Here is a 27,679-nt window from a genome sequence, read left to right as displayed (position 1 = left end):
TCTGTACATAGCACTTGGCTTCACTCATTTTTCGTGCTCCATTTAATGAGCATTATAGTCTAAGCAGAATTCCACACCAAAGCATGAAGCACCATCATTAAAGCACATACCAGTTTCTAACCATGTGAACTGAAAAGCCTTCACTGCATCTTAGCAGGATACCAATACTATCAGCAAAATACTAGGAAAGCAAAAGTAGCAGCTACAGACATCAGCATAAAGAACATGGATTCATTACTCCAGCAGCACATCCTCAGAACCAGCCACCAGTTCCCTACAGCCTTCCAGTTTGTTCTCATTTTCACAAAATGAAGCAATGTGCTTATAAGCTGTTCTAAAACAAGCAAGGTATCATATGTGAAACTAGAGAAAACACTTAGAAAAGACATAGATAAAACAGGAAAAAAATTGCATTGCTGATATTCCAACCAGAAGCAGCAGGAAAGTTTGCTTCAAAAGGTTAACAGCTTAGCAATCCTTACACTGATAGGTTCTCTTTGGTTCATTTGAAGAGTGGCCATTTTCCAATACGTGTTCAGCAAATTGGCAATGACAGGCAAAAAAAGGCATAGTGGCCTTCCATGACTGACAAATCGATTCTGCCATGCCTATGGCTAATGCTCATATATTTAACAGTGTTAGTATCATGCCAGTCACAGAGTTCAGTATTGCTTTCAGTTAAAAAACAAAACTCAAAAGAATCTCACCAACCAAAAGAAACAAAGACAGCCCTCCCCTTTTTAACTTCAGAAAACATGACTTGTGCAGCATCTACAAATCAAATTTTAGCATGATTCAGCTACTCGATCTGTTGTTTTTGTCCTTCTGTACATGCACTGGGCTTGGTGCCCAGCTCTGAAAGAGACAAAGGTAGTAGAGACACAGCTTTGTTTCCACCCACAGCTACTCACTGCCAGAAGCAGCTGCCAGGACCCAGCTACAGCAGAAATGAGGCGCTGAAGATCTGTGACACTCCAATCAGCTCATTTTATTGATTCTTGGGAAGTGACTGGGTTAATTCACATTTCCTGCACCAAGGTTCCTCTGCAATGGCAATTCCTCACTTTGCCTCCTGGGAATTCTCAATCACTTTCTGTGAGAAGAATTTTGATGACATTAATGTCAACCTTTTGTTCTTTAACAGAAGTTGTTAAGTAGCACCCTGGAAAAAAACACTCCAGAGAGAGGAACCCTCCTGTACAAAGGGAAATGTTTTATTTCAACAGATCTCCATGCATGCTGTGCTTGTGCTCCAGCCAGGAAAGTCACTGCAGTGCAAGGGCACTCCCTGACATACAGACAGTGAAGGCACTCGACTGAACCCAACAGGCTCAGCAGAGAAACCTGCAAGGAGAACTTGGAGGCTGTGGACAAAAGCAGAAGGCAGCACATAAGGAACCAGAGAAGCCTCCAGACCCAGCAGTGGCTGAGATCAGACAGGACACAGCACCACTCAGACTGGAACAGCACTCAAACAGACAAATTTTAGAAGGAAAGGGAAAAAGGCACTGATTTCTGAACCATCAAAACAGAGCAGAACAGTTCAAGTGGGGGGAAAAGCATTGAGAATATTACATCAATGCAAGGGAACACCAGAACTGTGAGTGCTGAAAAGCTAAATATCAGGATAAATGGAAGTCCATCTTCCTCAAGATCAGCTTTGTTTACTGCCTGGATAATAAAAAGAATAATCCTTTTTTAATGATTACCTGAGTACTTAACAGGTCCAAGAACAAACATCTTAATAGAGTTTCTGGCAGCTAATATGCAAAACTAACAGTTCACCTTAAATCTCCAAAGTAGTCATGTTGAAAAAAAAAAAAACCAAACAAAACCAAAACCATTCAGATCATTAAGAGGTTACAGAGGAGACTTTACATAAAACATGTAAAACAACTGCCAAAATGCAGGCTATTCATGTTGCAGGAACCCCTCTTAAATTCCCTCAGCCCCACATGTACCTCCAACACTGCATGTTGACAGCAGCCAGACCTTCAGTCACTCAAAACTGGGTTTGACCCATTCTCTTCTGTGTATTTCTTAGCAGCTAATAAGAGCTCCCTTCTCCTATTACTCATTCCTAATTTTTGTATTCACTATTTTAACTATAATATGGGAAAAGCAGGAATGGAAAAGCAGCACACACAAAAAAATATCATACCCAAAACCCCCAATGCTAAGCCCATATGCCTCTTCCTTCAGTCTGGACTTTTAGCTCCAGAGAAAGGAAGGTCACAATGTGCCAAGACTCTGGAATTAAGGTACCTGTAAGCAAAGTGATGGCATTGTACTGCATAAAGCAGCTTCTTAACTTGTATGAGTCAATAAATATGGAGAACATCTACAACAAACCCTAGAAGTGTCTGGGAACAGCTCACAGAAATCTCAGTCAGCTGCAGTCTTCTACACAGATATTGCATATATTATAGAAGCTGATTTTTGGAGTCATAAATCAAATGTCTTCTTGTGCCACCTCCTCAATTCTGTCAATTCAGTGGAGCTCAAAGTAACAAAAGAACACAGAGAGTTTAGCTTGTTCCATCCATGCAGGTATTTTCAACTCTGAGTCAAATTCACCCTACTGCATTAACTGAAGATAATTTTATATACTATATGTACAAGTCTCGTATCTATTTTGACTGATAATAAGCCTCTTGCCTTTCTTGTCCAAGACAATTCTATACAAAGTCATAGCCAAATTCACCTGAGTAGAAAAGAATTAAATAGTGAGTGAGACTCACTTCTTGCCTTTCCATGTCTTCATTCTTCCACTAATGGGAAGGAGAGGATTCTGTGCACACTTGAAATTTTTCCTCATGCTAAACTACCATATAATTACTCTTAATTCTACTTAATATCCATTAGGTACTCCATTCCACATTCTTTCAGAAATAAAGGTGTGAGAAGATCAGGAAAAGTAGAACTCAGAAGGTAACAAGTGCTTGCAGGATCAATGATCTCAGAAACAGGTCAAAACTACTTTAGACAAAAGACAAGTTAACAAATCAAAATGGAAAAGAAGCAACAATTTCCAAGTGTGTGACCAAGTTTAATGATACATTTGTTCTCTGAAACATTTGACCATCAATAACATCTCATGGGTTATGATGCCCAGAATGTTACTTCATAGGTGTTTTATATGAATATTTACAAAGACTTTCAAAATTCAGTGTCACTAAACAAACAAGAAGAACTTAAAACTTTAAGCTACAATGCTTAAAAAATGTAAACAGTTTATTTTACATAGTTGTAAAATATAAGAACTTTCTAATGCAGCTTAATTTTATCTGGAAGGTGAGTATATCCTGGTGCCTGTGAACACGGAATGAGAGAATTCTTTACACAAGTATTGTGCTCCAGTGTGCAAAAAATTATGTATAAGAAAGGAATCTAAAGTCCACAACAATTGAAAGACAACAAAAAAATTTCCACGTCCTGAAGTTGAGAAATTTATAAAAACATTTACACATGGTTGCGACCCATCAAAAACTGGCATAACTTAAAACTCTGAATATTAGCTACTACAAATTCAAGATCTTTCTCAAATGGAATTTTGTGCAAAGATCAGACTACATTATTCAGCATTTTCCCAGCCTTCCTTTCCCACCCCAGCTCCTGACATCTAGTGGCCACAAGCACCACTGAAATGCTTTTGATACAGGTTCCAATTCGTGCATATATCCAAAAGGCACACACATGTGCAGACACAATTCTGTGCAGAAACCTGTGCAGGTTCACAATGACATGGCAAAACAACTCTTTGTAGAAAGTTTAGAGTCCAATGTTTGGCAGGATTATTCTTACAAATTCCTTTCTATCCTACAAGCCCAGGTGTTAATAGGCACACTGCTTTCCAAGGATCCAGTATTTGAGTAGCCTTAAAATAAAGATTTAAAAATAAATCAGCCTGTAACATTATTATATTAGATACTTTGCTTTTGTCTGCATTATTTATGGGATTTTCATCCCACAGTACCATAGCTTTATGCTGTCAGTTGCAAACCAACTAAGATACATATTTCTTTTTGTTAATGAAGACTTTAATTGCTCCAGTAAAGTCAGCTGATAAAAGCACTTCTGTGTGATCTGTCTTCAGAGCTCCTTAACAGGAAAGAGAACAAAATGTTAGTTCATTTTAAAAAATATATATAAAAATCACACTCCCATTAAAATATATGACACCACTGTGATACCCTTCTTTCTTTATCATATTTCTGATTTCTAGCCAATACTTCAAGAAACATCTGCATTTCTAGGAAAGAAACCTTTTCATTAATGGTTGGTGCAGCTCTACCTCCTAACGGCTCCAATGTAAAAGGAACAGACCTGAAGTACTTAGGATGGCAACTGTACCCCTCATCTCACATCCTCCCTCAGCTTTTAAGAATGCAACAGTTGCCAAAATGTTCAAGCTGGAATGCTAAATTGGAATATACCCATGCCACTGCAAGGAGTTTTCTTCTCAAGAAACCCCCACCCAGATCAAAAGTATTCACAATATTTTCCTGCTCATACCATGCTACCAAGCAGAGTTCACCTTCAACACCTACCAGAAGGTATGGTGTCCGCTATCTCACAGTCTTCTCCCTTATTTTCAGCTTCCTGCTTTTCAGAAGTTTCCAGTGACACCATCAAACCAGGATTTGGAGCAAAGATTGCAGAGGTGACGACTGCATTATGGGCTTCAGAAAGACAATCCAATTTTGATTACCTTGTTTCAAGAATTTGTTAATTTTACAAGAACAGCAGGCAGAACTTCTAGTAAGTATGCAAGAATCTCAGTGCTAGTGGCATCAGGTAAACTCAGAATTCAAGGAATAACTGTCATTTTTCTATAATCTTAGGGATTTCAGAAGATGCTCTAAGTGCCCAAAACTAACTGGCAGGAGGTCCAAAACATATTTGCTATAAATATGGCCCACATTTCCTAAAAACTCTGTGAATGTGGAGCAGATAAAAGCTGCTTTTTTCTGTACCCATTTTTTTGTTTTAGCCTGCTGTGAAAGAGAAAGCTTGCATTTGTTTTCCAAGTCACTTTTCCATAAAGGATTAAGGGTTGATAATTGTTTTGATTTCTACAATCAACCAGCAAATCATTACATTAATTAAAAATCTCTAACTGAAGCCGGACAAACTCTAAGCTACTTTGTCTCTTGCCATCCCAAAGAGAGTCTCCTGTGAACAAGGATTCCTGACAGGCCACCAATTACCATGCATCCTGCTAAGAATTTGTGCACACTAAATGCATAGCAAATAAAATATTTCAATTTTCAAATCATATGAGTTTTGATAAAACAATGATCAAAAGCTGGTTTTTACCTTTAATGCCTTCCCAGAAGTCATTTCGATCTCTTCTTACAGATGTAAACTTGCTCAGGTCATGGTATGTACTCCAAATGTAGACATACTTATCTTCTGAACCACTTACAATGTAGGTAAAATCATGGCTAAAGATTCCAAGAAGGAAAAACATTACTTTTCTTAGCTGTTCAAGCGTGCATTACAATAGCTCTGCATCTCTAAACTCTGATACTAAATGGGCTACAGCCCAGTAAGTAGAGATGATTTAATCTGGGAATTTTTTCTGAAGCAGGGGGGCTGAGCAAGATGATCTCCCAAGGTCCTTTCCAACCTCAGCTGTAGCACAGTTCCTGCATCACAGCAACAGTAATGGACACACATCTCACTGCCCACAGGATGCAAATGCATTCACTGACCCACAGGAGCTCCCAGCTCATCATTCTTCACAAGAGTCTTTTTTTACCTTTGCATTCCAAGACAAGTGACATTTCAGAAGCTCAGTTTCATGCCAATGTAGATTACTTACACAAAACCCTCCATACTTCAGTCACAGCATTTCCCAAATCAAACAACTCCATTGTCACAAAACTGTCTTACCTAAAGCTGGCTTTGATTTGGCTGCTGCTGTTGACATAACCTTTGTACTTCATAGACAACGACAGGTCTCTTAGGTCATACAACCTGATTCTGGAATCATTTGATGTCACTAGTATCTAGAAAAGAAAGAAATAAATTTAGGAGTGGAAACAATTAGCCATCTGCAACCATTTTTTCATCTGCACATTAATCAGAGCATAACATCATTAAAAGAATATATATTCTATTTTACCACTACTTAGTATTGCATTAGCCTAAATCAGCAAAGAGTAAGGCTCATTTCAGTAGTGTTAAAAGATTTGGCACAAACTTACTAAGCATTAGATATAAATATCAGAATTCAGTACTAGGCCAAAGCTGCACTGAAAGACAGTACCTTATTTTCTCCTGGCAAAGGTTCAATGCCAGTAATTTTTCTTCCAACTCTGTTTCGACCTCTGGTAGAACGCACATGTATTTGTGTGTGATACTTCAAGTGCTGAAAAGATATCAAAATGTGTCCCAATTTGAAATAGTTGTGTAAAAATATTAGTTTGCTCCAAGCTCTAACATGTTTGTTTATTGGTATTTAAATAACCACCACTTCTAAATCTGTTTGTTATTTAACATTAAAAAATCCACAGTCTCAAAGTTTTTTTACCTCTGTGTCATAAAAGATGCATCTTCCATCGTAGGTGCCTATGACTGCGTATTTGCCATTCTGACAGAAGTTGGCAGCTGTAATCAGTTTTGTCTGCCCATCTACTTCATTCCATAATGCCACTTTTTTGTCAGGAATGTTCCAGAGTCGGAGTTTTCCATCCAATGAACCACTTAGGAAGTACCTGTCATCCTGAGGACAAACACAAGGTTTAACCTCCACCTCTGCTGTTAGTAAGTTTCTGCCTTCCTTAAAACCTTCCCACCCCATTTCCAAACAGCTCCTCTACAGAATGTCCCAATAAGAATCCTCAGATGAACTTATTATAATGTTCAAGAAATTTGTGGCAAATAGGATTCAAATTCTTATAGGTTTTTGACAAGATTACACACATGTAATTATACCTCAGGTTAGAAAATTGCTCACTGGTAGCACAGGTGGTTTCTACCCTCTGAACACACCCTGTCAGGAGCTGAAAGCTCCTTTCATGTTTCCCATACATCTACCAGTTCTGTATGTTTAGGGAATACAGACAAACACTGCTCTTCCACTTGAGTTTTATTAATATTAGGAAGTTTGATTACAGTATTTTTAAAAAATTATAAAAAGTAAGTTGAAATTAATCTCTGGAGGCCTCTGATCCACCTCCCCTTGCTTGTAGCAAGGACAGTTCCAAAAGTTTGATCAGGCTGTAGTGGGTTATATTCTGTCAAGCTTTAAAAATTCTCAAGGATTCTGTGGTCTCTGCACAATCTGTTCAATCTCACTACGATTTTTTTCCCACAAATATTTAATCACAATATCCCTCACTGGAAATTCTAACTTTTCACAAAGTTACTCTACACTATACCAGCTGTGAGGGTACAGCCAACAGACAATTCACTTTCCACTCCACATGTACACATGGTTAAACCCCATGGACAGTCCCGGTGAAGTTCAGTGAAGATGAACACAAAGTTCTGGAATATTATCCAGGAAGCATATTTTTAAAGTGCACAAACTATTATTCAATCATTTTATTTTTTTAATTAAAAGGGAATAGAATGTTGTAATTTTATATTCTACCTCTCTAGAAGTAAGAGGGCAGTTACACTTACCCGTGGATGGAAAGCTATAGCAGTGACAAAGTCTATATGCTGGAAACAGCAAAGACATTCTCTTCTTGATATGTGCCATAATCTGACAGTTTTATCCATAGAAGAAGAAAGCAAGAAGTAATTCTGTGAAACGAGAATTCCACAGTTATTAACAGACAAGAAAGTAAATGGAATACAGAACAATTTGACTGGTAGAGCCTTACCACGGCTATGCTGCTGTGACATTCAACATTTTACATTTTCAGACAAAAAGGTTCATCCAAATTACTATTACTGATCAGTGCTTTCCTTAAGAGCTGTATTGACCCTTGGTAGCAGAAAATTTTCCGGAAGAATCTCAGTGAAAATGAATACTTGGCATATAGTTAAAGTATTCAGAGAAGAAATGGCACAACAGACCTCAGAGATGCCTGAGATGCTTCAACCAGACTGTGTTCCTAGAAGTACAACTGCATTCCCATGTGGAGAATTATCTGAATAAGTCTGATGTGAAACAAGGTAACTCTTTAATTTTAAAACAGATGTATGTGTTCAGCAACTTCAGAACGTGTACACTTTGCACAAAAAGCGAAGCACACTGAAGACAGGAAAAGCAGTAACACCATAACAGAAACCACACAGCTCAATGGAAAATCCTCCCACTCTAAATAATTTACTTTCATTACTGAATAAACAACTGTGATTGTTACTGGTTTGTTTGGTACAAGAAAGTTGCTCACTTTATTCCAGCTAGAATAAATGTTGCCTATACAAAACTTCTCTTAACTTCAAGGATCGTTTCATATTGTTTAAATGTATGGTTCCAGTAGCAACTGACAACAGAAAACACGGAAAACACAGAGGAAGTGTGTAGCCTGTATTAAGGTGCCTTACTTTAGACCAGGAAAGATCAAGAAGATCTGCTGTGTGGCCTTTGTATTTGCAAAATGGTCGCTGACGAAATGGGGCATTTTTATCATCTGGGTCTTCATCAACTCCACTGCAAATCTATCAGAGAAATGTATAGAAATATTACCAAATATTAGCCAGAAAAATTTACCATGAGGCACTTACTGCTTAAAAAAGTATAAGGACAATAACAATTTGAACAAGCAATACTGCACTAATAAACAACCAAAGTAAACGTCAAGTACAATGGGCTGTGAAACATCATCCTGAAAGTGCAAAATTAAGAAGTTCTAAATTTTCCATTTTTCAGCTCTTATTCAGTGGGATCAGTTTGACAGCAATTTAAGCACACACCTGAAGATAAGCTTTTGGAACAAAGTATATCAACCTTAAAAACTGCGTTCCACTCCAGAATATAAACTGTGACTTCAGGTTTCCAAGTTTCTAGTGCATATCATGAATGACAAACTTCCTAGTAAGAGACTAGATCAGAAATAACAGGTATAAAATAATAATTTAAAAAAGCCCTAGAAGTTTCAATACAAAACCTCTCCAGGAAAAAAAAAAAACTAACCCAAACCCAGCAAAATCCAGCCACTCAAAACAACATCTGTGGTGTATGTGGCTTAGCAAGCCCACTCATTCACATGAGTTAAAGAACAGCTGCTGGCCTCCCTGCTTCCCCCTCTGCCAAAACAACACACACTAAATAATGCTACTGCCAAGATCTTCACTTAAACCCTGATTATGTCATCTGTTTCTTACACTACTGAAAGCCAAAAATAGAAAAAAACCCACCTTAAATACATTAATTTTAATGGCGAGGTTTACTACAGTATCTGGAAACTCTACAAGCAAGTGTCTGAATACTTTTCTTCAGTTATGTTCCATTTTTTTCTACACAGATGTGAAAAATTTAAATATGTCAGATATCATTATGCTTCTGAGAATTGCACATTTTGGCCTTCCTTGGAAAAAACATCAACTCAGATGTTAACTACAAGTAATGGTCAGAGATAAAACACGAAGACAGGAAATTCAGTGAAGTAGGGTTTTTCCCCATAGCAATTCACTCAGCAATCTCCTTTGGCAGGAGGCCACAGCACAGCTATGCAGATTTTGTATTGCTTTAATTTCAGTGATGGGCTTCCTTGCTTGCACCCCTTGTACATGGAATTAATATATTTGATTGAAGACATCTATTGATATGACAGTTTGACAAAAAGACACAAGTCAAGAACTCCTTGATGCGTGTTTGTATAAATCAACAGTGAAGAGTTGGCATTACAAACCAGACCATCTCTTCTACTTCCAACACCTTGTGTACCTACCCCTGCATCAGTATCAGACTTGGAAGAATTCAGGCTCTCTTGAGAGGGAGAAGGGGAGACACGGCCTGGAACACAGACAGAAACACCAAGGTCACCATCAAGTTCCCAAATACCCAGAATTTTTACTGTTTCAGAGCTCCAGCCTGCAGAGGGAGATACCTTCTGTGTTGTACTTCATGCGCATGTTATTGAAATAGTCAAAGGCATTCTTTAAAACCCATATCCTTACTACGTTGTCCTGCCCTGCAGATGCCAGTAATCGACCACAGTGAGAAAATTTCATTGTCCAAACAGCACCCTGTCAAAATAAAGGGATGATTAAGTCACAAAAAGTGCTTTTCTGCGTATCAAAAGGACTTTCTACAATGTCAACTGACAAGATTTCAGACATACACAAGATACCACAAGTAAAATAAACTGTAGATCAAAACACTGATAAGTAATTATTAAGACTGGTGGATTGTGCAACATATGTGCAAAAACAGTTTGAAGGAAAAAGCCCACAGGGCAGATAACTGCAAGAGAGGAGTTACAGGAGGTCAGCACTACCACAGAATCCCACATAAGACTCGTACAGTTGTCTGAGGGACCCAGAATCTCCTGCTTGTTTTGTAGAACTGACAAGTACTTGTAGCTGCACTTGAGGTTTGCACACTTTTTTTAAAGTAGAAACTGTAATTGGTTACACCAACTGGCAACCATAATGGGTACTACATATATTTGTTGCATTCATCAATGGCATGAGGCTTTTGCAAAGCCTCTGATGATAACAATTCTCCATTGTCAAGTCCAAAGAGTTACTAGTCAATAAAACATAACCACACAAGCAGTATCCCAGTTCCTCCTGCTACTGAATAAAGAGCTACTAGGCCTTTGACTACTCTATGTTCCATCAATCTGGAGGAATTTCCTAGGTTTAAGAGGTCAAATATTGGCATGATGGAAACTAACACGGATTACCAGCAGGAATGGAAAGTTCAGTTGTGGATGACAAGCTCTAGTCACTAACTGCTGTAGTCATTACCCTCAGCCCAACACTTAGAGATGAAGGATTGCTTCCAATGTCAGACAGCTGCTGTCAGCAGAAGTTTGGGAATCAGGAATGCTAGAATGTATTCCAGACTCCATAGAGAAGCATGCACACTTCAAACAGTGATGAATAAATAGCTTTTCTGCCTGATTCTCCACAGGCATCTCTGCACTATCCTATCCTGGTTCCTCCCCACTTTATCATTCTGATTCACACACACCATTTACCACTCCTGACTTCTGCCTCCAAAACCTATTAAGTATTTCTGTTCAATATTGTGTTCATCTAATAGACTAATTTATTTACTGCTGAGCAGGTCAAGCTTGCTGCTCTATGCTCAGTTCTGATAGAGGAAAATAGCCTATTTCAGCCTAAAGTTGTAACTGCAGGAACTAAAACAACCAAATACCACTTGATATCATAACTCTTCAAAGGAGAGCTCTGGCGAATCCCTGATGCCTAGGAATCTACATGCTTTTTACCCCCTGAAGATCTGGTCAAACCAGCCAAATTTTCTTTTTTTTTTTGCCAGACTATTATTTTCCAGAATGAAGTTTTTCACAGAGAATAAACCTGACAGCCATTTTTGGATGTCAGCAAGTAGATGAAAACGAGAAATTGAATCTCAGGCTGAACAGATTGAGCAAAACCACAGATGGAATCTGAGACCTACCATATGCTCTCCACTGAGATCCTGAACAACTTTAATTTGCTCAAAATCATAAGGTCCCTTGAAGCCATGTGCTGCTTTGAACTTAACTGGTCTTGTATAGGGCATCCCTTCATCATCACTGGAAGAGGGATCATCTTGATCTGTATGAAAGACTTAGAGGAACACAAATTCAGCACTACATATTGCAGCACCCATTTAATATGTTAGTAAGCTTTTTGGTAGTGGATTAATCTTGAATTAGACAATTTCTATAGGCAATATAAATATCTTAAAGCAAAATAAGAACAGTATTGCATTAAGGTCTAAAAATACATCTGCATTAATTTTAGGCTACAGCAAATCCAAACACTGAAAATAAGAACTGCCATCAATTTTTGTTCTGCCCCTTTCTTGGCACCTGTCTTGCATTCAGCAGATCCTGCACCAAGTGATTCCTATCAGTCTGATGTGTACTGAAAATAAGTCTATTGGTTTCTTCCCTCTGAGTACACTGCAATGGCCTGGTGATTTGCCCTTGAAGTACAAGAATTGCAAAAGAGTTGTGGCCAACAGCCACTGGCAACACAAGACACTGAAGTGCAGGAGTTGCATGGCACTTATTTCAGGCTGTGGTTACACCAGTTCGCTGCAGCACTAGAAGTCAGTCTGGAAAATACACTGATGAAACAAAAAGGAGAGAATTCAGTTGTAGATGGGAAATCTAACAGGAGCTCAAGCTATATGAGTATTCTTAATGTGGTACTGGTTGCCAGAAAACAATCTGATTTAGTAAAATAATGAAGATAATCCCCACTTTTACCTTTGCTGGAATAACTTTCCAAAAATGTGTATGTTTTGATATCAAAACCTCTTTCTAACAACACAACAAAAAATCAGAGCATTAAGCTGGTTTAGTTGAAAAGGTCTCTCAACTATTACTTTACAAGAATTTATCCTTGTAACCTGGTCATCTCAAAATGCCTACTAAGCTACAAGGTTCAACTCCAAAAATATCGTATCACCAACTGTAGAACAGTGGTAGAATGCAGCAGTGTATGTTCCTCTGCCAGCTTTGACTCCTAAAAGCACAAGGATAAACCAACTATCCTATTAAAAAAAAAGAGCTTGTCACTTACCTTCATCTCGAACACTCTTAACCTTATTTACAGCACGTTCGCCATATTCTTCAGCAAGGTGCTTTGCTTTCTTTACAGATTTGCCAAGGAACTTTTTCAGTTGAGTCCTTAAAAGCAAGGGTACTTTTTCAACACATAATATTGGAAAATTGTCTTTTTTTTGCCACTATGAATCAGTAATTTTGATTTGTAATGCCTTTTTCAGTTGAGTCCTTAAAAGCAAAGGTACTTTTTCAACACATAATAATGGAAAATTGTCTTTTTGCCACTATGAATCAGTAATTTTGATTTGTAATGCAACCTTATCTTTTTTCATTACTGCTTCTTAAAATAAGCAGTAAATTTGACAGCAGTCGTGCAATCTTCAATTCAACCACAGAGCTACAGGCTTATGTAAAATCAGGTATCACTGATAAAGTGATTACTTGAAAGGTAACTTGTTCAGTAATCAGAAGGGAAGCTTCAGCTTAGGAAAATAAAATCTGTTTTTTCTTTCTATAGAAAGGAAAAAACATAAAACAGCATCTTACGTTTTCTGTTTTAACCTCCCTCCATCGGTGTCAGTTTGCTGTGTCTGCATTTTGTCTTCATCATCAGACTGTGCTGCATCATTACTAGAAAATAAGAGAAGTGACTGTTTAATGGGATATCATAATGAATCTAAATTGAGTGAAACATCAGTAAAGTCGCTCTGCATTTCAGGATCCATCTTTATTCCTCTATGTAATACATTGGAAAAACATGGACATTATTTTAATCACATAACAAACAGATCTTTCCATTCTTAGGCATCTTGATACTAAAGCTGCATACACTCTGCAGGTGCCACCACAAATTTCCAACTTAAGCTTATAGTGACACCTTGAAAGCTAAGAGCAGACAAACTACATTAAATTACTAGGAACTGGCAACGTGCCACTTTGTTCTCATATCTTGCTTTCCACAGATCAAATTAATTAATAGTTGGTTAATCCTGAAATACAAGTTTTTTCACAAAAAGCTCCAGAAAAGTGAGTTTCTCAATAATACACCAATGCAAAAAGCCTGTAAGTTGTCTGATGTATAACTCATATGGGCCTTTGAAAAGAACATCTAGACTGACATGATTTTCTGATCATTAAGCACGTGTCTTTTTCTAACAAGATTGCAAAAAGACTCCATTTTACATATTAGAAGGGTCTAAAGCTCTATTAAGAATGGGCAAACCTCAAAGCAGTCAGCTCTACTAATGACAACAGATCTTCAGAGAAACAGTCTCCTATGAAACACTGAAAAAGCTACAGGAGGTGGTGGCATGAACAACATCCAGTACTTGAACATAAAATGTGTTTAATTCAGCATAGAAATGACATTTAGTACAAAGGCTAACTAGAGATCAGTGGATTTCAGATGTACTTGCTTGTCAAGTTCCAGCAATATCAGCAACTTTTAGTTAACTTGAGAGAAATCAATAATGAGCCTGGTTCATTGAGAACTGGGAATTAGCTCAGATTAGTCAGACAGATGGATTGGGGCTCTTTTTACCTGCATAAGAACAGCTTCCCTTTATGCAAAATCAGTGAGAGCAACAGCATCTTATGAGCTGAAAGTTTTCATGATTCATACCTGACATATTCTTTAGTTCTCCTCATGATATGCAGTGTCAGGGGATTAATGCCTGTTGGCAACTTTTCTTCTGCCAAACTCAGAGGTATTTCTTCACCTGTATCAAGGTTTTTTATCATTACACTTGCTAGGATTTCCTATGGAAAAAAATAAGATGTGAAATGAAGACAACTTGATTAGACTTGAAAACACAGAGCAAAACAGTAATCATCAAATCTTACAAATTACTTATCTTAATGTGAAGTTCTGTAGCTCACTATATATTTATTTTACAAAGACTAAGTTTAAATTAGCATGTTAGTGCAAACATTATCAACCACTAGACAAAGATGAACAGTTACATATCACAAGCTTCAATTTCATAAATCAAAAATGCAGCTATAGAGACATCAACCACTGCCTGACACGTTTCATGCTAATATCAAGCATACCATGCAATTAAAAGGCATTGCAGACTTCCCTTTTCCTACTCCTGCTGCTGTATCTTTGGCTAAACCTAAGGCATACTTAACATACAGAGACTCTGGAAAAGGAATTTGGAACTAACTAGCACCACAAAGGAAAAGGTTTATTTGGAGTATCTCATGAATGCTTACAAAGGTTCAGCAACAGTTAAAAAAAGCTATACAGTGATAGACACAAATGAAAACTTACAAAAGCCAACTATCATCAGGATTAGTGGAATTATTAACTGAAGAAACTATTTTTTAGTATGAGTAAGATCATTTTCCTATTGCTGACTCCTTCCCCTTTTAGACACATGACAAAATGCCAGGTTTGCCAGTGTTCCCTCCCATTAAAATCCTTTGAGATATTTGCATAGCCACCAACATGAATTTGACGGCATTTCAGGTCTGTTACAGCTCACACTTCCAAAGGCTAATGCCACACATGACTCAGGGGACACAAAGTTCTTAGGCAGACAAAGCCAGCTGTGCCATCACTCCTATTTGCATTCCTGGTGACAGCATGGAGTGGTTCAGAGAACAAGGAGTGACCTGACTTCAACAACTCGTTTACCAGACAGGGAAAGCAAGCACAAAGGCGTACCACGTACAGACCACAGATTACCATAGATACCTCATCTGTGAGCTCTCTGCCAGAGTTAGACCTGGGTCTTTGTGGTCCAAGGACTTCATTTGTTGTTTGGCCATCAGCTGCTTTCCCATTTTCCTGAAATTGTGCAGACATAGATTATATTATCTCCGCTGTAAAACTGAAGCAATAGAAAATGTTCCAGTTATCAAACTTATAACCATTTCCCAATACCTGGGCAGTGACTATTTTATCTCCACTAGTTGCACTGGCCAAATCCAAGGAAGGCTGAGAATCTTTGGGCACACCTTCTGTTACTGAACTTGAAGTTAAAAGACCACCAGCCGTGAAGCTGTCTCGAGAAACTGAAAAGAGATTTATTAGAAAGAAGAGCATAACACTTGCCATAGGCATAAAATCCTAACATCAGTTACAGGCCTGAACACCCTTTTGACCACTGTGGTATTTTTTAATGATCAACTGCCACCATATCTAACTTACAATTATGTATTTCATATACAGTTGGAGGTTCAGGCATGATTTCACACCTAGGTCTCTTAAGTTTTATTAACTTCTTTTTAAGTCATTTCCCTAGTAACCCAGGGTTACTCATTTTTGTAAGACCTCAGTCCACACCCTGACTTGCATTTCTATGCAAATACAGACCACACACATTTTATTTGAAGTAACTGTTTTTTAGCTTATGTATTGATGAGTCAAATTCTCCTTGCTATAGCTACAGCTATTTTAGTAGGAAGTTTTACCTTACAAGAAAGTCTGTCAATGAGAAGCACTTGTAAAGCAGGAGGGTATTACTTTATTGTAATAAGCTAAGATTGTTGAATGATTTTTTTAATCTATCAACTAAACTAAAATCACAGGACTGAATGACCCTTCATTCAAAACACTAAAAAATAATAACCTTGTAGATAAGTAAACACATCTAAAATAGAATACTTGCCTTCTAAAACAGGTTTTTGCACTTCAAAATCCAGCTCACTCTTCTTCTTCCGGGGAGGTGGAGCTGGCCGTGCAGGGGGGGGTGGTCTCGGGGGAGGAACATTTGTGGGAGGCGGGGGCCGGGCTGGGACAGGTTTCTTTGTGCTTGCAACTATGTCAGGCTCTACAGTCAGCTGCCTTGGTGGCTTTGCTGGGGGCATTTCTTCTGTTGTAGAAAGGTCTTTGGTAGATAAATCTGAAGCCACTTTTTCTAAAGTATTTGCCTCTTTCTTGTCTGTTATGTCCTCTTTTTTTGACGTTTCTCCTTGTGCTTCAGTTTCATCCATTTTGTGGTCAGTTGCATTTGTTACTTTTGTTGGTTTATGAGATTCCTGTTGGTCAGAACTAAACAAAAGCTTCCCAGACTCCAATTCAGCATCCTTACACACACTCTGATCCTCTGGTTCTCTAGTGTCTTCTGGTAATGGTATTTTAGCAGCTAGTACTTCTGGGATATCACTAATGATACCTGCTCCAGAAATCCAAGCATTTGCATCTGAAGTTGGAACAGTCAATTCATTTCCTCTAGGAGCTAAAGAATCATCCTCTAGCTGTTGGGCCTTCTGGCTTTCTTCTATAATACTGTCAATAATCTAGAGAAGCAAAACAAAACCATTTTACCAGTCACCAGCAGGCACTTCCTGGGTACACAAACCAGTCAGTCTGCACAATACCCACAAGAACTCTTCCACAGAAGAATTGTTTTCTATACAACAGGTATTTTGTTTCAAAAGCAGACCAGAACCTTGGTGCAGAAATGGGCGTGTTCAAAAGATAAAACAAAGTAACTAATTTCCAGTCTTCTTTAAAATACTTGGAGAGAATGTTAGAAAATAAAAGCTGTTCACTCTCCAGAATTCTCATGTACTGCTAAATATGATCCTGTAAATTACACAAATAATTCAAAACTGGTGAATCCTAGATATGTTTTTAGAACACTTAGTTTGATTTTTACCCTTTAGATGAGCACTCTTACTAACATTAACATCTAATTCTAACCTATGGTAGTTTCAGGACGAATACTGATCATTAAATTATTTAATATTTTTAGTGTGATGCTGGAAACTCAAAGCAATATTTAACTAACCTCTTTTGAATCATCTTGTTTCATTTCTCGTACAAATGTTTCATTTCCAGCTTTGTGCAGTTTATTGTCCATATCCTACAAAAGAAAAAGTCATAAGATGATGGTACTAACTTCTTCAGTAAAATGATCTAACAAAAAAAAATAGCTCCAACAAATTAAATAGCATAAAGGACAAGAAATCTGACACATTTTCACATGTTACTGCTGTCAGATGTTTAAACAATAATGCTCAGTACACATGAGTGACCTTTCAGAGTCATGCACACTATGCAACAAAATAGGCAGTTATAAATCAGAGGCTGCAACCTCAACTAAAATCAAACTGAAGGCAGCATGAAGGTCAGAGAAACCAACACATGCAATAATCTGCAGCAAGGAAATTCCATATTAAAATATTTTATATTTTCTTCATCAGCTTTTAGGAAAGGATGCAAGAACTGTATAATAGCCACATATAGTAGAAACTATTCAGAAATTTCCAATTAAGGCAGGCAGCTCTATCAAGTGGTCACAAATATGCTTCTGAGGGTCTAACATGGAATCTTACATTCTACAATTATTCCTAGTGCACATTGTATATTTTAGGCATCAGTCATCTTCATGCAGACCCTTCCAAAATCCAAATAAGCTGAACTGAAAATATTCCATTTGTGAGTAAACATTTTAATCAATTCCTGTAAAATTTTAGGTTCAGAACCACAAGTAGTTTATACCATAGGATACTGCTCTACCCTCAGGTGATACAGACCAGTAAGAACTTTATCAAACCCCTTCTCTTCTACATGAATTGTTAGAAACCTGAAGAGTTTGCATTAGAAAAAAAACCAAAAAAACCTTTAATGACCATCTAGTCCAATGAAAGGCCACATCATCGCATTGTCCATAAGCACATATATCAGCAATATCTAAAGTGGAACCTCATGGAATCCTTGACTTTGGAAGGGATCTGCAGAGATCCAGTAGCCCTCAAAGCAGAGCCAACTAGAACAGGGTATTTTCAATCATTTGTCCCTGTTTTTTTATTTAGAGTGACTGTCTAGTACAGATATTTAAGAAATTTCTCCTTAGACTTTGTCTAGACTCCCAGACAACCAAACAGAACCTCTAGGGCATCCTAACATATTATGTTTGAAACTCCTCCCTGCCCCAAAATCTTGCTGACATCCATCTTGGAGAGTTCTGACCGAAAGAAATGGCATATTGTGCAAAGACAGCTGCAATTACAGAAAAATTCTTCCTCCCTCTCCACTCCCTCCTGCCACAAAGCATTTCTAATCTAAATGCAAGCTCTACTTTGCTTTATTACTAAAATCTATCTTCAAATGTATGATGTCATAAATACTTAAGTGTAATCAGTGCCTACAGAAGCCCATTATATTAATTTCCAATTCTGTTGACATTAAACTCACACACCTATTAAACTTTGGACTTAGGAAATATTTCTTACCCATTCCAAGACAAACTATACCATTAGTCACACATTCACTGAACTGATATGATACCAAGCAGAGAAGCTACTACTTTTTCCACCTTCAGAAATTTAGCTTTGGACAATTGATTTAGGACGGTGTTTCGAAAAATTAAAAAATCGAATAGCAACATAGAAAACTTCATAGTTAACAATTCATGAAGACATTAAAGTTAGTTTTGAAGTTCATTGATTGCACACAGTTTAGTGAGAATGATAAAACAACATTGCTTGAAAGGCTTACACATGTAATACTTAATTATTAAAGGGACATTAAACAGAACACAAAATTGAGGGTAAGGCCCTGTTCCCTAAGAGGTATAGCAAGTTATGGTATCATTGTTAAAACACTATTGATTCAGAGCAGAGTACTGCTGACAGCTCAGAAACACTGGCTTCACTAGGATTTCCCAACACTTTGCAGACAAATCTACAAGCCTTCATTAGGCAGAAGTGTTGTACAGCACCACCTTTGGCCCTTCTGAGACCAGGAAATGAGTGTTATTTGCACAAGGTTCCAGCTCCTCACCTATTCACTGTGTGCTGGATTCAGCCACGCTGTCACTACGCACAGAATACCAATTACCTGCGTGGGACGTGGCAACGCTGTCTCATTAAGCTAAATATAGTGGTTTATCTTCACATAACCTAGAGGGGAGGCTTCTGAAGTACAAACATTAAGATTTTTCTTAATTTGGAGACAGAAGAAAGCACAATCAACTATTACATATAAATCAGGACCAAAACCCAGGTGGCTGCAGAGGCTTGCTTATTACTCACAAATCAGTTAAAAGAGCACAGTTCAGTGATCACATACAGCTTAATTAAATTGCACATACACATTTCAGAATAAAATGAGCTTTGGGACACTGTAACATACGCTAAATAAAAGGAAAGCTGGAACTTCAAGACAAGTACAATTGCTACCCACAACAAGGAAAGTCTGTAATTTCCTGTGTGCAGATGTTGGGGTACTGTAGCACAGTAGGTAGAAATACTCAACCCTGTGTTCATCAACAGAAGAAACTCACCTTTACTACATGGGTTCCAACTTTTGTTGGTGACCTGTTAGAAAGAGAAGATAGGTAGAATTCAAAGACAGTAAGCTTTATTTTAAACAGTCTTTAACAAAGCCTTCCTTTGCAGGAACTGTAAACTTGATAATTTAGATGAGCAACAAAGTGAATGTTTTTCACATTAGTTCTATACAAGTTCCCTACTCTATACCACACACAAATGCACAGCTTCTACAATTTCTGAGAGTTTGTCAGCAGGATCTTCTAGAAATCACCTTTCTATCACCCTTTGCTAATAAAAATATGTTATTCCGAGTACAAAATTAAAAACATTTCGCATTACAGAGAATTTTAAATTAGCATGTGTATGCCAAGCATTGGGTGGATATTAAAGAAACAAAACCTCTCAGAAAGCAGAAGCACAAACACTCCAGTACTCTGCAAATCAAGTGCCTGAATCCTGATCCATAGAGTTGGCACTATCACAGCCACTCGGCCCTCCAGACTCCTTAGCAAACCTAAGATCTTATTTCTAATCAGGACATTTGGTATAAATAGAGACAAAATACATTGTAACAGGAAGGAACTGGCGTGCACTACTTTCCAAAATACACTCAGTGAAACAGTGACTTAGCATTAGCAACCGCTCACACACCACCTCTCCTTACACTAATTACATGAAAGAACAAGCTATCTTAGGGGAATGGTATCAAATAATTACTTCTTGTCAAGTCAATTCAATTAGTGGATGGTCAGCTCTTATTATATCCTGAACTTACATCTTCTACAAGACTTTCAGAATTGTGGAAGATTTTTAAATATCCAGTCACACTGCTTACTCTGACTACAGAATCTTACTGATACATAAAAGAAAGGTTGGACCAAATGATTTTTCCAGGCTGCTTCCACCCTGAATTGTTGTATGATTTTATCAGTTTGTCAGTCACAAGCAGAGACAAAGTTGCAGATTAATTCCCTAAAAGCTTACTACCAAATGAACTGCCTGGATTGCACACAGATCCCAGCTGACTACCAAGATCAGTGACACTCTGAACCCCAAGTATCACCTGGCACCAAGCAATACAGACAAATATCAAGATCTCAGCCTCATTTGCCACTCCTGCCTCCAAAATCGTTGTAAAAAACAATACTTCCTAAAAAACCCACAACTATTTCCATTTGGTTTTTAAGAATTTCAGCTCTTCTCTTTACCATCTGGAAGCATTTAATCACAAAAAAGCAAAAATCCCATTTATACAGCAGAGCTAAGTAAAGAAGAAAGTACAGTGAATTGGTACATAAACACACTACCATTGCAACTAATTTAACCTGTTACATTGAGATGCTTCTGTCCAAATATTAACCTCAGGTGCACAATACCTGTGACACTGTTTTAAGGTATAATTTTACTGGAAAGCTGTAACCCCAATGTGCAAAAAAAAAAAAAAAAAAAAAAAAAAAAAAAAAAAAGAAACCCAGAAAAACAAGATTTTTTTTTTTTTGTATTGTAAAAAACATTGCTGGGAAAGGCCACAGCCTGTGCGGGATTTCTGGTTACTGAAACATTTTCAGTTCCACTATCAACTCTTGGATTTTCTTAGGAGTGGCAGAAATGTGTCACAGTTAACTAATCCATGAGATGACTTTAACAATGAAATATATTTAGAATTACACTTTTAATGCCTAGGCTTCAGTCAGGGTCCTATTTTACAAGACACTGCTTAACAACCTAAATAAGACAAATCCCTCAACTGCAAATAGATATTTTAGTTTTCTACTGTGACACTTCCCACTAATTAGCCCCTCACTTCTGACACAGGCAACTCACTCCTACACTGGTTACACAAATAGGAGGTTCAAAAGACACTGCTACTGTTTTAGACTTCTTTAGCTAATTAGTTTTGCAGAAAATGTGCACTCAAACAAAACCAGATGTTACTTTCCACGCTCAGGCTACTCAGCTACCTTGGAAAAAAGGTGCTTGAGTGATAAAGGTTACAGAACTAGCAGGTGTAGAATATAACATCGTGCTGGTAGCTTGACATAACCCACACACACAATTAAGGAGAACCTTAACCATGGAATTTACATGCTTTTAAAATACTGGAAAGCTTCCACAACTGTTTGGCAAAACCCCCACTTTCAGATCAGTTTGTAATAGAGCCAGGTAAGTTCAGTGGCTTGCCTGAGAGGACTTGAGTTGTGTGTCTGTCAGCAGCATCGCTCCCTGAGTCGTGAGCAGTTACTGCTTATGTGCTACTACATTTACACAAAGTCAGCCAGCTTGGTTACTGCAATCACTTCTAGTTCAACATGACTCTGGAATGGTCTTGTCTTCCCAACCACCTGAATTACATCCTTCTCCATGCCCCTTTACTTTAAGCCCATTAGTTTTCTGGATGCAGTGTATGAGATCCTTCCATTTTAAAAAAATGTATATACAGTGGCACAAGTGAAAATATTTACATAAGATCAACCCAAAGATCAAGTACTGATTTGGCTTTGAAAGGTCAGGCAGCACATGAAAACTGACATATGCCACAGAAAATGTAAGGCCAAAACTAATCTGGTATGGATGTTTACTAAAAAGTGGGATTTATAAACTGATAGCAATACACCTTCTAGATTGCATTTCACATAACTTCTAAATTATCTTACATGACACCACTTTTACACCAGTTTAACAAAGGAAGGCTTCAAGGTTATGTACAAAGATTAAACATAATTCAAATAAATATCCCTTTTAATCCGCTCAAATAGATTAGTCTGAAAGTCAAACAAACTCACAAAGAAACTTTTTTAAAAAATTGTTTATCCCACTATCAAATTCATCCTGATAGTGACCAGACCACTAGGAAGCCAGCATTCTACAAACAGGTAGCTCCAGCCTAGCACCTGTTTGAAGTGTGCTTCACATTTTCAACATGTTGTTAAGTTTTGTGACAGAAAACAAAACATTCAGCCCTTCAAACAAAAAACAATGTGAGCACTGGCCTTGGGCAAATCCCAAAGCAACAGTGCCTGCCTTCCTGGGAGGATGTACATTGTTATACAACAGGTGTGCTAGCAAGCAGATGGGAAGGCGTTTGCAGTGCACACAGCAGCTGTGCCCTGTACAGAACATACAGGTTCAACAGCCAGCCCAGGAGCTGCCCTCACCACTGTCCTGCACATGATGTCCCTCTAACCTGTGGCTGCCCTGGAAGATGTAATTACTCCTGCTGCAGCTCTCCATGGCAGTCACACCTTCAAACCTAAAGGGATTCACTGCTGCAATGCTCCCCTGGGGAAGCTCCTGTGCAGGAGCTTCAGCAAACTCTGAGTACAGAAATGCATCTGCAGCAGTGAACACAACCAACACTTCACACTCCATCTATCTGGAGCGTGCTGGCATCATCAGCTTTGCATGTTGACTAAAATACAAACACACACGAAAGTTGTAGTGAGCATCTCCCACATGTCAATGGGGCACAACTTAGCCTTATCTGTCTTCCTACACAGAGGAACACTAAATTCTTCAGGAAAAGCATCAAGGCAACTTCTAAAAGACAGGACTACTGAAGTTACAAATCAAGAATTTAAACAAAAGTACCAGAGGACACTTCTCATTACCTACACCATCTCTTTTGTTTGGTTTCTCATAATTTTTAGGATACAAGCATACTAGGAACAAACTTGCCCCTCCACTGTTAGGCATATGAAGTCCAAATGATATGGTTTAACAGTCCTTGATTTCAGAGTGGGTGGATCACTTTTCCTATAAATAAAATATAGAGGGTCTGTCACGTGCCTGCATCTAACCAAGTATGCTTTACTTCATACTTTCCTTCTCCCAAAACTGATATCCTCCTGCATGGGACTGTTCAGACCTCTACATTTCAGCATCTTTTCCTAAATTCTTTCGTGGTTATAGTGCTTTTAAAGCGAGTGACAGAGGTTAAAAAGGGGCGTCTTCTGTCACACTACCTCTCCCTTTTTACTCTGGACTTAGTTATCCAACAGATGGACACTCTCCACGTGTCAAAAGTAGAATTATAAATAAAAGGCAAGATCTAGAGCAGAAGGGAAGAACACAGGCCTTGCCAGGGGGGATACAGAAATCTCAGAACATCTTCAAACACATCTCACCTTAGAGAAGTCATTACCCCAGAAGTGCTACCCCAGGAACACTACCTCAGACCATTCTAATCTGAAAGAAACACTTTGCATCAGGTTCTGTAATTTCTGCTATTTAGTTCTTAAAAAGTACCAGTTACAGATGTACTTGAGGGTGAGGATATGGTGCTTTCCTTGAGAGGGACTCAAGCATCAGTAATTTAATGACTTAACAGTGGGAATTGGGAGCCTACATCCAACTTGGAAACTCCACTCCTATAGACCAGACAATTAATAAAACAAATAAACAGCAAAGAAGTCAGCAAGCTGACGTGAACACTTGGCACCACTTTCAGAGTTTCTCTATCAGCAGCTATTAAACTTCCCCACGTAGAACAAAGGCCAGGGAGGGAGGAAGCTACAAAACTCACATTTTTAATGAGGGCAAATGCATCTACACTGCTTTGCTGTAAACTAGTGCTGCCAAAAAGGATTCCCAGCTGATTTTACTGATCATCAGAACACTGAATGCAGGAGGAAATATCTGAAACTGCAGAGGGCAACATGTACTTGTTTTCAGTTGCCTTGCCTGCAAAAATAAGGTGGTTTTTTTTTGTGGTCCCAACTCAGCATCATTACACATGCAAAATAATATACCAGCCTGCTTCCTAGAAGAGTCCAATGCACGTGTGAAATTAGCTCTTATGAAATCCCAAAGCTTATTTTGATAAAATACTGTCCAGATGTTAGATTCAACAACAGACTGAATTACAGACCAGTAGCTGTACTGCAAGCTAAGCTCACAGACATCACCTCCTTATTTGACTCAGGCTGACAGAATTCTATTGACTTGAGTCAATGGTGCATTGATGCAGGTTATGGAAGAGCACTAGAGAAATTAAAAGCATCTTTCACTTTAATTTCTAGTGAGTGACTTTGTGTTATCCAGTTCTGCTTAGATACAGGTAGTGGAAACCTGTAAAGCCAGGACATTATCTGTATCAGACAAAAGGTGGATGTGCAGATTTACCAGCTCACTTCTACCAAGCAGTCTGCTTCCCCTTTCCTGTCTGTGGCCTCTAGTCACACTAATTCCTCACCTTCACCCTCTCCTGTCCCAACCTTGACAGGTTCCAGCTGCTTTAACTTACTGAACAGTTTTTGCTGTTTCTAGTTTTCAGCTGTTTACTTTGAGTTAATGCAACTCAGCGAAGAGTTTGATCACCATTCCTAGAAGCAGTTGGAGAAAAACCTCATTTCAATACAAGCACTGTGAATCCGCCTTATCACATCTTGCAGAACTGTATGATAAGATGTGCTTTTCACCAGACCACAGTTAAGTAGCTGAGTTCAGAAAAACTTTAATACAGGATCTGAAGGTAAGGAGAAAAGATCTAGTCTTTCCTTTCTTGTAGGCATCCAGCAACCACTGAGTCGCAGCTTAAAACAACCTCCTTGGTCCATTACTAAAGCTTCAAATGCATGGATCCCACAATCCATATCTATTACTCTAAACAGGCCATGTGAAACCTCATCCTACCAAGTAAAAGACTGAAGAGGTTTGGTCCAGGCTACAAGAAAAACAGAACTGATACAAGCCATAACCTGTCCAGCACACAACCAGAAAGAGAGATTTACAACAAGAGGGAGCACATTTGGCTGACACCAACACGGTGTCAGGGTTAGTTCTGAGGCAGCACTGGGATCTACTTCACAAAACGCTGGAAAATCTTCACTACTGGAACCAAGTGGCTAAAGGCAGGAAGCATCAAAGCGACACCGAATCACAGATTTGTCAGGGTTGGAAGGGACCTCTGGAGATAATCTAGTCCAATCCCCATGAAAAACAGAATAAGTATTAAAGGCACCACCAGAACCAGAGCACACCAGAAGTTGTTCTTCACGCAGCAACAGCTGCCTGTTGCTGACGAAGCTCGCTCGCTCCTCCTTCCTCAGAAAATCTGTTACTTTTACCGCATTTCAGGGATTACTTCTGTCGACCCCGACGCCACCTCCGCCCGTCTCCTCGCCGCACTACACCCGCTCCCGCCTCACGAAGGCAGGTATGATCTCATCCTCTCACGGCCGCTGCCGTCCGCAGCAGCCCCGAGCGCCGGGCGAGCCCCGCTCGCTTCCCCGCGCCCTCCGCGCCCCGAGCGGACCCCGAGCTCTCGGGGGGGCCGCGGCCCCGCTCTGACCCCGCTTCCCCCACACACCCCCGGGAGCTGCCCAGAGACCGCGGGGCCGCGCTGAGAGGAGGGAGGCAGGGCAGGGCAGGGCAGGGCCGCACGAACTCACGGCGCGGGGGAGCCCGCGGGATGCACGTCCTCGGGCGCATCGTAGAACTCCTCGGTGTCGCTGTCGGACGCCATGGCCGGGCCGAGCCGGGCCGCCACCTCCGGGCACCGCGGGCCGGGCGGTGCCGCGCGGGTATCGCGAGAGCGGCCCGGCCCCGCCCCCGCCCGCGCGGGACCACAGAGGGCGGGGGGGCGGGGCTCCCGGCAGCGCCCCCTGGCGGCCGCGCCCAGCGCCTGCGGGAGGCGCCGCCGCCTCTCGGCCCTGGCGGGGCCGAGGAATCACGGCGGAGTCACGGAACCGAGCCGAGCCGAGCCGAGCCGAGCCGAGCCGAGCCGAACCGAGCCGAGCCGAGCCGAGCCGAGCCGAGCCGAGCCGAGCCGAACCGAGCCGAGCCGAGCCGAGCCGAGCCGAACCGAGCCGAACCGAGCCGAGCCGAACCGAGCCGAACCGAGCCGAGCCGAGCCGAGCCGAGCCGAGCCGAACCGAGCCGAGCCGAGCCGAGCCGAGCCGAGCCGAGCCGAACCGAGCCGAGCCGAGCCGAGCCGAGCCGAACCGAGCCGAGCCGAGCCGAGCCGAGCCGAGCCGAGCCGAGCCGAGCCGGGCGGAGCGGGCCCCTGCGGTCACCCAGTGCCGCCGATGGCCCAGCACCACCCTGGCAAGCAGACCAGGGCACCGAGTGCCACGTTCAGTCTTTCCTCAAACACCTCCAGGAACGGTGACTCCACCACCTGCACGGGCTGCCTGTTCCAATGTCTGATCACTCTTTTCTGTGAAGAAATTCTTTCTAATGTCCAACCTAAACCTCCCCTGGCACAGCTAAGATCTTATCCCCTTGTCCTGTCGCTGGTTCCCTGACCCCCACCTGGGTCTTTTCCAGCCAAAGGATTTTGTGATACAATCAGGTAATAGAGAATTAAGACTGTCTACTAGACAAAATGACAAGAACTTCTAAAATGATTTTGTCTCATTAATTTCTGTAATGAATGTTTGAAACCGGCAGGAGGAATTAAACAATATGGTTCCTTATTTGTTTTTCCTCATATTTTCCTTCCATAGATTTTCATCTGATCTTCTGGTCGGCTTTGACCTCTCTAATTAAGAGTGATCAACAGTAACTCCCGGAGGAAAGAGACTTCTCCTTGAAACCTGCATAGCTTTTAATATTTGCTCAGCAATATTTGCCTGTTCCTGAGCCAAAACACTTAATCAATACATGTGATAGTGGCAGGCTGAGCATAAATTTAGGCTTCCCTCCACATTCTCTGCACTGACCTCCTGTCCCCCTTGCTCTTTGGCTCCTTTAGCTCCCTACAGCTCTTTTTCTGCCTTCTAACAAGCACAGAGTTTCCCAAAGCACTGACACAAACTGGAGTTCTCTGTCTATTCTCCTATTTTTGTAAAATG

General features: G+C 39.9%; 1 protein-coding gene across 2 annotated transcripts; it reads right to left on the bottom strand.

Annotated features, from left to right (window-relative positions):
• Window positions 1-3,028: 3,028 nt before the first annotated feature.
• On the bottom strand, window positions 3,029-26,406 carry WDR44 (WD repeat domain 44). 2 transcript variants are annotated; one of them, XM_068204755.1, is made up of 20 exons: window positions 26,276-26,406; window positions 19,898-19,931; window positions 17,399-17,473; window positions 16,274-16,904; window positions 15,547-15,677; window positions 15,358-15,450; window positions 14,278-14,414; window positions 13,203-13,286; window positions 12,673-12,779; window positions 11,558-11,709; window positions 10,014-10,152; window positions 9,855-9,919; window positions 8,509-8,622; window positions 7,636-7,758; window positions 6,539-6,730; window positions 6,275-6,376; window positions 5,899-6,014; window positions 5,320-5,447; window positions 4,551-4,682; window positions 3,029-4,101 (listed from the first exon to the last, which is right to left on the bottom strand). In XM_068204755.1, the coding sequence occupies exons 1-20, from the start codon at window positions 26,347-26,349 to the stop codon at window positions 4,007-4,009; spliced, it is 2,724 nt and encodes a 907-aa protein (XP_068060856.1). In that variant the 5' UTR covers window positions 26,350-26,406; the 3' UTR covers window positions 3,029-4,006. The 2 variants fall into 2 exon arrangements, with proteins under 2 accessions (XP_068060856.1, XP_068060858.1); XM_068204757.1 differs by lacking the exon at window positions 26,276-26,406 and adding an exon at window positions 25,865-25,980.
• Between the last annotated feature and the right edge of the window lie 1,273 nt (window positions 26,407-27,679).

The sequence above is a fragment of the Anomalospiza imberbis genome, chromosome 14 (assembly GCF_031753505.1).
Source record: "Anomalospiza imberbis isolate Cuckoo-Finch-1a 21T00152 chromosome 14, ASM3175350v1, whole genome shotgun sequence".
Classification (NCBI taxonomy): Eukaryota; Metazoa; Chordata; class Aves; order Passeriformes; family Viduidae; genus Anomalospiza; species Anomalospiza imberbis.
This window is presented reverse-complemented; position numbering and strand designations above follow the sequence as displayed.

What these genes read in the sequence shown, in the direction of transcription:
- WDR44 (XM_068204755.1), bottom strand. Translation starts at nt 26,349, where the DNA reads ATGGCGTCCGACAGCGACACCGAGGAGTTCTACGATGCGCCCGAGGAC. An exon ending in AACAAGATGATTCAAAAGAG is followed by an intron (nt 16,905 to 17,398) that starts GTTAGTTAAATA and finishes TTGCTTCTCTAG; the next exon opens with ATTATTGACAGTATTATAGA. An exon ending in ATCTCAGTGGAGAGCATATG is followed by an intron (nt 10,153 to 11,557) that starts GTAGGTCTCAGA and finishes TTATTTTGACAG; the next exon opens with GGTGCTGTTTGGACAATGAA.